At 50.7% G+C, this 14,499-nt stretch overlaps 1 protein-coding gene across 1 annotated transcript; it reads left to right on the forward strand.

The window, feature by feature from the left end:
* Positions 1-6: 6 nt before the first annotated feature.
* Positions 7-4,821, forward strand: LOC144954656 (uncharacterized). The gene is made up of 2 exons (XM_078885101.1): positions 7-148; positions 4,027-4,821. Exons 1-2 carry the CDS (start codon positions 32-34, stop codon positions 4,306-4,308), a joined length of 399 nt encoding a protein of 132 aa, XP_078741227.1. The 5' UTR covers positions 7-31; the 3' UTR covers positions 4,309-4,821.
* The last annotated feature ends 9,678 nt before the right edge of the window (positions 4,822-14,499 follow it).

A 14,499-nucleotide genomic window follows, 5' to 3' on the forward strand; every position in this document is an offset into this window, starting at 1 on the left:
TGTTGCTGCTGATGATGATGAGGTGGCTCACATGACACGGAGTGCGGTGCCCATGATGGACCCGATCCTCCTCGCCCCGCTCACCCTCCTCACCGTCCTGCCCCTCACCTCCTCACCGACACAGGGAGTGGTGCTCGCAATCACCATGGTACCCTCACCACTCACTCACCACCCACTCACTCACTCACCCACTCACCACCCACTCACCACCCACTCACCACCCACTCACCACCCACTCACTCACTCACTCACCCACTCACCTCCACCACCCACTCACCACCCACTCACCCGCTCATTCACCCACCCCCCCACTCACTCACTCACTCACTCTCCCACTCACCACCCACTCACCCAGTCACTCAGTCACTCACCCACTCACTCACCCACTCACCCAGTCACTCACCCAGTCACCACCCACTCACCACCCACTCACCACCCACTCACTCAGTCACTCACCCACTCACTCACCCACTCACCCAGTCACTCACCCAGTCACCACCCACTCACCACCCACCTCACCACCCACTCACTCACTCACTCACCCAGTCACTCACCCAGTCACCACCCACTCACCACCCACTCACCACACACTCACCCACTCACTCACCCAGTCACCACCCACTCACCACCCACTCACCACCCACTCACTCACTCACTCACCCAGTCACTCAGTCACTCACCCACTCACTCACCCACTCACTCACCTACTCACCCAGTCACTCACCCACTCACTCACCCACTCACCCAGTCACTCAGTCACTCACCCACTCACCACACTCACTCACCTACTCACCCAGTCACTCACCCACTCACTCACCCACTCACCCAGTCACTCACTCACCCAGTCACCCAGTCACTCACTCACCCACTCACCCAGTCACTCACCCACTCACTCAACCACTCACCACCCACTCACCACCCACTCACCCAGTCACTCACCCACTCACTCACCCACTCACCACCCACTCACTCACCTACTCACCCAGTCACTCACCCACTCACTCACCCACTCACCCAGTCACTCACTCACCCAGTCACCCAGTCACTCACTCACCCACTCACCCAGTCACTCACCCACTCACTCAACCACTCACCACCCACTCACCACCCACTCACCCAGTCACTCACCCACTCACTCACCCACTCACCACCCACTCACTCACCTACTCACCCAGTCACTCACCCACTCACTCACCCACTCACCCAGTCACTCACCCACTCACTCACCCACTCACCCACTCACTCACCCACTCACTCACTCACCCACCCACTCACTCACCCAGTCACTCACTCACCCACTCACTCACTCACCCACTAACTTACCCACTCACTCACTCACCCACACACTCACACAATCACTCACCCACTCATTCACTCATTCACTCATTCACCCACTCACTCACCCACTCACCCACCCACTCACCCGCCAACTAACTCATCCACTCACTCTCCCACTCACCACCCACTCACCCAGTCACTCAGTCACTCACCCACTCACTCACCCACTCACCCAGTCACTCACTCACCCACTCACCCAGTCACTCACCCACTCGCCCAGTCACTCACCCACTCGCCCAGTCACTCACCCAGTCACTCACCCACTCACTCAACCACTCACCACCCACTCACCACCCACTCACCCAGTCACTCACCCACTCACTCACCCACTCACTCACCCACTCACTCAACCACTCACCCAGTCACTCACCCACTCACTCACCCACTCACTCACCCACTCACCACACACTCACTCACCCACTCACCACCCACTCACCCAGTCACTCAGTCACTCACCCACTCACTCACCCACTCACCCAGTCACTCACTCACCCAGTCACTCACCCACTCGCCCAGTCACTCACCCACTCGCCCAGTCACTCACCCACTCACTCACTCACTCGCCCAGTCACTCACTCGCCCACTCACCCAGTCACTCACCCACTCACTCACCCAGTCACCCAGTCACCCAGTCACTCACCCACTCACTCACTCACTCGCCCAGTCACTCACCCAGTCACTCACCCACTCACTCAACCACTCACCCACTCACACACCCACTCACTCAACCACTCACCCAGTCACTCACCCACTCACTCACCCACTCACTCACCCACTCACCACCCACTCACTCACCCACTCACCCAGTCACTCACCCACCCACTCACCCACCCACTCACTCACCCAGTCACTCACCCAGTCACCCACTCACTCACTCACCCAGTCACTCACCCAGTCACTCACCCACTCACTCACTCACCCACTCACCACCCACTCACCACCCACTCACTCACCCAGTCACTCACCACCCAGTCACTCACCACCCACTCACCCACTCACTCACTCACTCACCCAGTCACTCACCCAGTCATCCAGTCACTCACTCACCACCCACTCACCACCCACCCAGTCACTCACTCACTCACCCGCTCACTCACCCACTCACCCACTCACTCACACACTCACTCACCCACTCACTCACTCACCCACTCACTCACTCACCCAGTCACTCAGTCACTCACCCAGTCACTCACCCAGTCGCTCACCCACTCACCCAGTCACCCACTCACTCACCCAGTCACTCACCACCCACTCACCCAGTCACTCACTCACCCAGTCACTCACCCACTCACCCACTCACTCACTCACTCACCCAGTCACTCACTCACCCAGTCACTCACCCAGTCACTCACCCACTCACCCACTCACCCAGTCACTCACTCACTCACCCACTCACCCACCCATCCACTCACCCACCCACTCACCCACCCACCCACTCACCCACCCACCCACTCACTCAATCACCCACCCACTCACCCACTCACCCGCTCACTCTCCCATCCACTCACCCACTCACCCGCTCACTCTCCCATCCACTCAACCGCTCACTCACCCTCCCACCCACTCACTCACTCACTCACCCCCCCACTCACTCACTCACCCACTCACACACCCACCCACTCAACCACTCACCCACACACTCACCCACTCACCCCCCCACTCACTCACTCACTCACCCACTCACACACCCACCCACTCAACCACTCATCCACCCACCCACTCACTCACTCACCGACTCAACCACTCACCCACCCACCCACTCACTCACCCACTCACACACCCACCCACTCAACCACTCATCCACCCACCCACTCACTCACTCACCGACTCAACCACTCACCCACCCACCCACTCACTCACCCACTCACACACCCACCCACTCAACCACTCACCCACCCACTCACCCACTCACCCCCCCACTCACTCACTCACTCACTCACCCACTCACTCACTCACCCACTCACTCACTCACCCACTCACACACCCACCCACTCACTCACCCACTCACCCACCCACCCACTCACTCACCCACTCACTCACCCACTCACACACCCACCCACCCACTCACTCACCGACTCAACCACTCACCCACCCACCCACTCACTCACCCACTCACACACCCACCCACTCAACCACTCATCCACCCACCCACTCACTCACTCACCGACTCAACCACTCACCCACCCACCCACTCACTCACCCACTCACTCACTCACCGACTCAACCACTCACCCACCCACCCACTCACTCACCCACTCATCCACCCACCCACTCACTCACTCACCGACTCAACCACTCACCCACCCACCCACTCACTCACCCACTCATCCACCCACCCACTCACTCACTCACCGACTCAACCACTCACCCACCCACCCACTCACTCACCCACTCACACACCCACCCACTAACTTGTCTGATTTGCCTCCCTCCCGCGTGTCTCCGCATGTCTGTCTCTGCCTGTCTCTGCGTGTCTCTGCCTGCCTCCGTGTGTCTCTGCGTGTCTCTACCTGTCTCCACGTGTCTCTGTGTGTTTCCGCGTGTCTCTGTGTGTCTCCGTGTGTCTCTGTGTGTCTCCGCGTGTCCCCACGTCTCTGCGTGTCCCCGCCTGTCCCCGCCTGTCCCCGCCTGTCCCCGCCTGTCCCCGCCTGTCCCCGCCTGTCCCCCGCCTGTCCCCGCCCGTCTCAGGCTGTCTGCGCGCTCGACCTCTCCACCTACTGCGTCTCCGTGTGCCGGCAAATCGCGTCGCATCTGGGCATCCGAGTCTTCAGCATCAGCTCCGGTGGTGGTGGTGGTGGCGGTGGTGGTGGTGGTGGCGGCGGTGGCGGTGGTGGCGATGGTCACGGCAACGAACGTGACGAACGTGTCGCTGATGACGAGTTGGGGCAGGAGGAGGTGGAGGAGGTGGAGGAGGTGGAGGAGGAGGTGGACACGGGGACACGCAAGCCGTTGCTCGCTCGCGCGCAGTGATTCGGCGGGAGGGGGGGGGAGACGCTGGGAAACTTGATACCTATTTTAACCTGTGAGGTGATGATTGGTTGAACGATGAGAGGTGGGCTGAGCTGTATATACATGTATATTTTATGTGCAGGTGCGCACACGCGCACACACACACGCTTACACACAACAACAACCGCCATTCGCCACTAAGTGGCGGTGACGTCACCACGACGCTTGTGCCAGGCCATGTGCACCTTGAGGCCACGTGAAGTGTCGAACGCCCGCTGGCAGGAGGTCACGGGGCAGACCCAGGTGCCACGGGTCGACTGACCGAGATGACCGAGATGACTGGCTGATGCACCACCTGTGCCCCCTACTGTACCAACTTGCTGTGCTTTAGCCACCCGTCGCTCCGCTCGTTGTTGTGAGCGTCGCTCCTCCGCCCTCCGTTGTTGTTGGAGGGCGACTGCCTCCAACTGCCCAGTAGCGTCCTTCACGAGCCTCCTCCACTGAGGCCGATCTTGACACCGCTGGTACCAGTCATCGGCAAGTCCACTCAGCTCCACGTCCTCCTGTGCCACATCACTCCATCTCTTCTCTAGCCCGTGCCGCGCCCGTTTAGCCCCCTCGATCCGGCCGAACAAAAGCTGTTTAGGCATGCGGTGGCTGGGCATGCGGGCTACATGACCCAGCCAACGCAGCCTTGCCTGCCGGAGGAGCTCACTGATGGGACTTTGCCCAGATCTTTCAAGGACTTGTGAGCTCCTCACACAATCCAGCCTGGTTAAACCCAGGATGGATCGTAGGCAGGCCAGCCTAAATGTTTCCAACCGGCGAAGATGCTCCACTAGGGGGGTCCACGTTTCGCAAGCATAGAGAAGGGAGGGAATGACCGTGGCCGAGAAGACCTGAAGCTTCGTGCGGAGCGACAGACCAGGTAGCTTCCACACAGCGTTACGCAACCGATGAAAAGATATTGCCGCTCGACTGATTCGGAGTGAGACCTCTGCTGATAAACTGGAGCCGGTCATGAGCACACTGCCCAGGTATGGGAAACTCTCTACTCTCTCCACAACTGCCCCATCACCGATTGGGAGTTGTGGGGGCGGAGTGCCCGATGGTACAAAATACCCAGGCAGGTGCTTAGTTTTGGTGGGGCTGATGGTAAGGCCCCACCTCTTAGTGGCACACTCCAGCCTCAGCAGCAGCGTCTCCAACTCCTCTTCTGAATGAGCAGCTATTACCAAATCATCGGCATACATAACGTGGTTGACCAATAGGGAGCCATCCCTTGATCGCACCCGGGCGTCGATCAGCCTCCCATTATATCTGTACCAAATGGTAATTCCCCCGGTACAGCTATTGAAGGCTTCACGAACTACGCAGTCGAAATAGATGTTAAATAATGTGGGAGCCAGAGGACATCCCTGTCGCACCCCAAGGTGTACAGGGAAAGGCTCCGACTCCCGGCCACGTAGTTTTACCCGGGCCCGCTCACCATCATGAAGGTCCTTAATGATCGTGAGCAGAGGGTCAGGGACTCCGAAAGCACGAAGAACAACCCAGAGCCCAGTCCTACTGATGGTATCATAGGCCTTGACCAGGTCAATAAAGCAGAGATGTAGGTCTTTTTGGAATTCCCTACACCTCTGCTGTAGCAGACGGACAGAAAATACACACACACACACACACGCACACACTCACACGCACACACTTACACGCATACACTTACACGCACACACTTACACGCACACACTTACACGCACACACTTACACGCACACACACACGCTTACACACACGTACACACACACACACGCACACACTCACACGCACACACTTACACGCATACACTTACACGCACACACTTACACGCACACACACACGTACACACACACACACGCTTACACACACACGTACACACACACACACGCACACACTCACACGCACACACTTACACGCACACACTTACACGCACACACTTACACGCACACACTCACACGCACACACTCACACGCACACACTTACACGCACACACTTACACGCACACACGCACACACTCACACGCACACACTTACACGCACACACTTACACGCACACACACTTACACGCACACACTTACACGCACACACTTACACGCACACACTTACACGCACACACTTACACACACACACTTACACGCACACACACACGCTTACACACACACGTACACACACACACACGTACACACACACACACGCACACACTCACACGCACACACTTACACGCACACTTACACGCACACACTTACACGCACACACTCACACGCACACACGCACACACTTACACGCACACACTTACACGCACACACTTACACGCACACACTTACACGCACACACTTACACGCACACACACACACGCACACACTTACACGCACACACTTACACGCACACACTTACACGCACACACTGACACGCACACACTCACACGCACACACTCACACGCACACACTTACACGCACACACTTACACGCACACACTTACACGCACACACTTACATGCACACACGCACACGCACGTACACACACACGCACACACTTGCACACACACACTTACGCGCACACACACTGACACGCACACACTTACACGCACACACACACACTTACACACACGCACGTACACACGCACACACTTACACGCACACACTTACACGCACACACTTACATGCACACACGCACACGCACGTACACACACACGCACACACTTGCACACACACACTTACGCGCACACACACTGACACGCACACACTTACACGCACACACACACACTTACACACACGCACGTACACACGCACACACTTACACGCACACACACTTACACGCACACACACTTACACGCACACACACACACACTTACATGCATACACGCGCACGTACACACACACACACTTACACGCACACACGCACGTACACACTTACACACATTGACACACACATAGAGAAAGCTCCCCCATGTAGCCTCTAGCGGGGCTGTACAACGTGCTCATTTGAGGCTGAGTCGACCTAGGGGAGGCCCAGGACCGGTTCAGACAATCGTCACCGGTGTTAGCCGTGAGCGGGAATCGAACTCGGGTCACTGGTTTTGTAGCGCAGCGTCGCGCTAACCGCTACACCCACCACTCCCCACACACAGACTCACACACATGATGTTTTCCTGGCACACACACACACACAGAGACACGCACACACAGAAATAACGACACACACACACACAGAGAGACACGCACACACAGAAATAACGACACACACACACACACAGAGACACGCACACACAGAAATAACGACACACACACACAGAGACACGCACACACAGAAATAACGACACACACACACACACAGAGACACGCACACACAGAAATAACGACACACACACACACACAGAGACACGCACACACAGAAATAACGACACACACACACACACAGAGACACGCACACACAGAAATAACGACACACACACACACAGAGACACGCACACACAGAAATAACGACACACACACACACACAGAGACACGCACACACAGAAATAACGACACACACACACAGAGACACGCACACACAGAAATAACGACACACACACACACACACAGAGACACGCACACACAGAAATAACGACACACACACACACACAGAGACACGCACACACAGAAATAACGACACACACACACACACAGAGAGACACGCACACACAGAAATAACGACACACACACACACACAGAGACACGCACACACAGAAATAATGACACACACACACAGAGACACGCACACACAGAAATAACGACACACACACACACACAGAGACACGCACACACAGAAATAACGACACACACACACAGAGACACGCACACACAGAAATAACGACACACACACACACACAGAGACACGCACACACAGAAATAACGACACACACACACACACACAGAGACACGCACACACAGAAATAACGACACACACACACACAGAGACACGCACACACAGAAATAACGACACACGCACGCACACACAGAAATAACGACACACACGCACGCACACACAGAAATAACGACACACACACACACAGAGACACGCACACACAGAAATAACGACACACACACACAGAGACACGCACACACAGAAATAACGACACACACGCACACAGAGACACGCACACACAGAAATAACGACACACGCACGCACACACAGAGACACGCACACACAGAAATAACGACACACACGCACGCACGCACACGCACATGTGTGATGGTGGTAATTGGGGTTTATCCTGTGTCGGACTAAGCTAATGCCGGGCCTGTAAGATATGTTGAAATAAAAGGGGCCCCAAATGAAATAAAAACACAAATTAGTAAAACATTTCACTCGCACAGAAAGGTATTTGTATTTTTAAATCCTTCATATTAAGTTCGCGCGCTCGCTTGCTTAGGACCGCGCAAATCTTTCGGTCGTTTTTTAAAACCCACTTCCCGTGATCCAATCGAGCTGACATTTTGCTACGCAGACTCGTTGTGCGTGACAATGAATGTTCGTGGGAAAAAAAAAATTCCAAAATTTTACACGGTTTAGGGAATTTTTTTAAAATATTAAATTACCAATTGCTTGATGGTGGCAGGCAATCATCTGACCCATAGGTGGCAGCCATCTCAAGCCAGAGGACGAGAGGACTCTAGCCGCCACGCATATAAAGGATTTATAGTGAAAAACTTTGTTTTTACGGGTTAATTTTTAAATCCTTTATATTAAGTTCGCTTGCTTGCTTGCTTGCGCGCTTACGACCGTGCAAATCTTTCGGTCGTTTTTTAACCCACTTCCCGTGATCCAATCGAGCTGACATTTTGCACGCAGGCTCGTTGTGCGTGACAATGAATGGTCGTGGAAATTTTTTTTTTCCATAACTTTACACTTTTTAGGAAAAAAAAATTTCAATATTAAATTACCAATTGCTTAATGGTGGCAGGCAATCATCTGACCCATAGGTGGCAGCCATCTCAAGCCAGAGGACGAGAGGACTCTAGCCGCCACGCATATGAAGCATTTATAGTGAAAACACTTTGTTTTTACGGGTTAATTTTTTTCATTCGCGATGCAGCCCAGGCAAGTCGAAGGCGGTATAGTACTATAGTCAGAGAGCAAGTGAACCGGAATTGACAGCTTGAAAGCTGCATTTGCTACTTGTGCTACTCGGATAAGCTGGCACTGAGTTTATCTGTGAAGAAGCTACTCGTGGTGGTGATGGGTGGTGATGATGATGACGACGACGACGATGATGATGATGTTTCTGACGACGATGATGATGACGACGACGATGATGATGATGTTGACAATGTTGACGATGATGACGATGACGATGTTGACAATGTTGACGATGATGATGTTGACAATGTTGACGATGATGATGATGATGATGACGATGTTGACAATGTTGACGATGATGACGATGATGTTGACAATGATGATGTTGATGATGATGATGATGTTGATGATGATGACGATGATGATGATGTTAACAATGTTGACGACGATGATGATGATGATGTTGACAATGACGATGTTGACAATGATGATGATGTTGACAATGATGATGATGTTGATGATGATGTTGACAATGATGATGATATTGATGATGATGATGTTGATGATGATGCTGATGTTGACAATAATGATGATGTTGATGATGTTGACAATGATGATGATGTTGATGATGGTGTTGCCGATGTTGACGATGATGACGACGATGATGTTGATGTTGATTCCCGGAACTGGACATGACTCCCCGTGTCCCAACCACCGCGGGTTTGGGATGCACCTGGGTTGACTCGGCCGTAAATCCCCACGGCGTTGGCTCATCGGTTGTAGGTGTTGATTGCGTGTGTTGGGGTGAGCCGTCTAAACAGTCTTAGACCATCGCCACTCTTCTCTGGTTCTAGTTTTTAAAGTTTTCGTGACTGCAAGGATTCATTTTCTTGGGTTTTTTCGGTAAAGTCACGTAGGTAAAAAATTTAAATTAATTTTAATATTAAAATAAAAAAGAATTTTAAAAATTAAAAATAATTAAAAATTAAAAATACTTTTTATTTTAAAAATTAAAAATAATTTTAATTAAAATTAATTTTAATTTTAAAAATTATTTAATTTTAATTAAAATAATTAAAAATTAAAAATAATTTTAAAAATAATTTAATTTTTTTATCTTTTTGGGTTTTTTCGGTAAAGTCACGTAGGTAAAAAATGTAAATTTAAAAAAAAAAATTTAATTAAAAATAAATTTTAATTTAAAAATTCAAAATAAATTTTAATTTAAAAATTACAATTAAATTAATTTAAATTTTTAAAAATTATTTAATTTTAATTAAAATAATTAAAATTAATTTTTAAAATTAAAAATTATTAAAAATTTTTATATTCCTGGGTTTTTTCGGTAAAGTCACGTAGGTAAAAAAATTAAAATTAATTTTAATCAAAGTAAAATAAAAAATACAAATATTCTTATTTGGTTTTTGCGGTAAAGTCACGTGGGTAAAAATTTTAAATTAATAAAAGTAAAATAAAAATATGATTCTTCTTAGGTTTTTTCGGTTAATTTCGGGTAAAATCAATGAAAATGGGGTGTATGCCGATAGCATAGAAATGAGCTGTGATCGAGCAAATCTGAGATCACATTTGGAATCGGCACACAACTGAAATTAGTGTAGAACAGCTGCACAAGTCCAGGCCAGAATTTGGTTGTTTTGTTGTTGAGCAGTGATATTAATTAAAGTTCTACCTTACGTGGCTTTTACCGAAATCAATTTCGATCTGAACCTTTCGTGACTGCAGCAGGGATTCGTATTCTTGGTTCTTTCGGTGAAGTCACGTCTAAAGATAAAATAATAAATTAAATAATAGAATACGACGTTTCGATTGCAACACAAGCAATCATCATCAGGTATAATTTCATTATAATTTCATTATACCTGATGATGATGATGATTGCTTGTGTTGCAATCGAAACGTCGTATTCTATTATTTAATTTAATTTATTATTTTATCTTTAGACGTGACTTAACCGAAAGAAACAAATAATAATTCCTGCTGCAGTCACGAAAGTTCTAAAATTAAGACTGCAGCAGGGATTCGTATTCTTGGTTCTTTCGGTAAAGTCACGTAGGTAAAAAAATAATATTAATTACAATTTTTTTTAAATAATTTTTATTTTAATTAAAATAATTAAAGTTAATGAATTTTAAAAAGAAAGAAATATTTACATTTTTTATATTCCTGGGTTTTTTCGGTAAAGTCACGTAGGTAAAAAATTCAAATTAATTTTAATTTAAAAAATTAAAAATAATTTTAATTAAAAGAATTAAAATTAATTTTTAATTAAAATAATAAAAAATAATTTTTATTTTAAAATTTTAAAATAATTTACATTTTTTTACCTACGTGACTTTACCGAAAAAACCCAAGAACATGAATTTTTAATTATGTTTTATTATTCTATAATTTCCCTTTGCAGAAAGAATCAAAGAGCGTGGATTCGTTCAAGTGACCGAAGCTTCAAATGCAACATTGTGAAGGTTTAGAGAAGATGGGCGTTGCCCCAAGCGCGTCAACAGAGTGGGCGGGGCAACCTATGCTAATGAGGGAAACGACTCGGCAGTTGGTGGCTCTCCACCAATCGGTGCACCTCCCCTCCTCACACCCACACTGCTGGGCGGCTCTGATTGGTGGAGACCCACCAACTGCCAAGTTGCTTTTCTCATTAGCATAGACTGCCCCGCCCACTCTGCTGACGCGCTTGAGGCTCCGCCCATTTCTCTAAACCTTTACAAACGGTTTGACTTCAGAGGCCGGGGGGGACCTCTTTTCCTGATGATCGAAACGTGGATTTTTTTTACATTTTATTTTATTATTTTATTCACCTTATTTTTAATTCTTTTTCTCTCTACGTGACTTTCACCAAAGCACCAACTAATATGAACTTTTGCAGTCGGGAAGGTTTATAGTCAAAATGTAACCGTCGTAGACTCTGTCGAGATTGCCAGTGGGAGTGCGGTTTTTCGATTTTGCGCAGTAAATGTGTTTGGCGAGTGTCTACGTTGCCGTCTCTTTGTGGTTTATCATGCCCTGCAACCCAGCATGTGAGTGGGAGACACGCGGGGAGACACGGAGACACGCGGGGAGACACGTGGAGACACGTAGGGAGACACGGAGACGCGGGGAGACACGTGGAGACACGCAGGGAGACACGTGGGGAGACACGCTTGTTAGAGGCTACCTGGGGGACCTTTGTCTGTGTCTCCTTCACAGGCGATTCTGCTGGCTACTGACAGCACTTGCCCCTACAGCCCTGTTAGAGGCTACCTGGGGGACCTTTGTCTGTGTCTCCTTCAGAGGTACTCGCTAACAGCACTTGCCCCTACAGCCCTGCTAGTGCTAGAGGCTACCTGGGGGACCTTTGTCTGTGTCTCCTTCAGAGGTGCTCGCTAACAGCACTTGCCCCTACAGTCCTGTTAGAGGCTACCTGGGGGACCTTTGTCTGTGTCTCCTTCAGAGGTGCTCGCTAACAGCACTTGCCCCTACAGTCCTGTTAGAGGCTACCTGGGGGACCTTTGTCTGTTTTATCTTCAGACGTCACTTAACCGAAAGAACCAAAGAATTATTCCTGCAAGTCACGAAAAGCTCCAAATTAAGATGGTCCCCCAGGTAGCCTCTAGCAGACTGTAGGGGCAAGTGCAGCAGCTCTGAAGGAGACACAGACAAAGGTCCCCCAGGTAGCCTCTAGCAGGGCTGTAGGGGCAAGTGCAGCAGCTCTGAAGGAGACACAGACAAAGGTCCCCCAGGTAGCCTCTAACAGGACTGTAGGGGCAAGTGCAGCAGCTCTGAAGGAGACACAGACAAAGGTCCCCCAGGTAGCCTCTAGCAGACTGTAGGGGCAAGTGCAGCAGCTCTGAAGGAGACACAGACAAAGGTCCCCCAGGTAGCCTCTAGCAGACTGTAGGGGCAAGTGCAGCAGCTCTGAAGGAGACACAGACAAAGGTCCCCCAGGTAGCCTCTAACAGGACTGTAGGGGCAAGTGCAGCAGCTCTAAAGGAGACACAGACAAAGGTCCCCCAGGTAGCCTCTAACAGACTGTAGGGGCAAGTGCAGCAGCTCTGAAGGAGACACAGACAAAGGTCCCCCAGGTAGCCTCTAACAGACTGTAGGGGCAAGTGCAGCAGCTCTAAAGGAGACACAGACAAAGGTCCCCCAGGTAGCCTCTAACAGACTGTAGGGGCAAGTGCAGCAGCTCTGAAGGAGACACAGACAAAGGTCCCCCAGGTAGCCTCTAGCAGACTGTAGGGGCAAGTGCAGCAGCTCTGAAGGAGACACAGACAAAGGTCCCCCAGGTAGCCTCTAGCAGGGCTGTAGGGGCAAGTGCAGCAGCTCTGAAGGAGACACAGACAAAGGTCCCCCAGGTAGCCTCTAACAGACTGTAGGGGCAAGTGCTGTTAGCGAGCACCTCTGAAGGAGACACAGACAAAGGTCCCCCAGGTAGCCTCTAACAGACTGTAGGGGCAAGTGCAGCAGCTCTGAAGGAGACACAGACAAAGGTCCCCCAGGTAGCCTCTAGCAGACTGTAGGGGCAAGTGCTGTTAGTGAGCACCTCTGAAGGAGACACAGACAAAGGTCCCCCAGGTAGCCTCTAGCAGGGCTGTAGGGGCAAGTGCAGCAGCTCTGAAGGAGACACAGACAAAGGTCCCCCAGGTAGCCTCTAACAGGACTGTAGGGGCAAGTGCAGCAGCTCTGAAGGAGACACAGACAAAGGTCCCCCAGGTAGCCTCTAACAGGACTGTAGGGGCAAGTGCAGCAGCTCTGAAGGAGACACAGACAAAGGTCCCCCAGGTAGCCTCTAACAGGACTGTAGGGGCAAGTGCAGCAGCTCTGAAGGAGACACAGACAAAGGTCTCCCAGGTAGCCTCTAACAGGACTGTAGGGGCAAGTGCAGCAGCTCTGAAGGAGACACAGACAAAGGTCCCCCAGGTAGCCTCTAGCAGACTGTAGGGGCAAGTGCAGCAGCTCTGAAGGAGACACAGACAAAGGTCCCCCAGGTAGCCTCTAGCAGACTGTAGGGGCAAGTGCAGCAGCTCTGAAGGAGACACAGACAAAGGTCCCCCAGGTAGCCTCTAACAGACTGTAGGGGCAAGTGCAGCAGCTCTAAAGGAGACACAGACAA

Source organism: Lampetra fluviatilis, unplaced genomic scaffold (assembly GCF_964198595.1).
Source record: "Lampetra fluviatilis unplaced genomic scaffold, kcLamFluv1.1 SCAFFOLD_844, whole genome shotgun sequence".
Taxonomy (NCBI): domain Eukaryota; kingdom Metazoa; phylum Chordata; class Hyperoartia; order Petromyzontiformes; family Petromyzontidae; genus Lampetra; species Lampetra fluviatilis.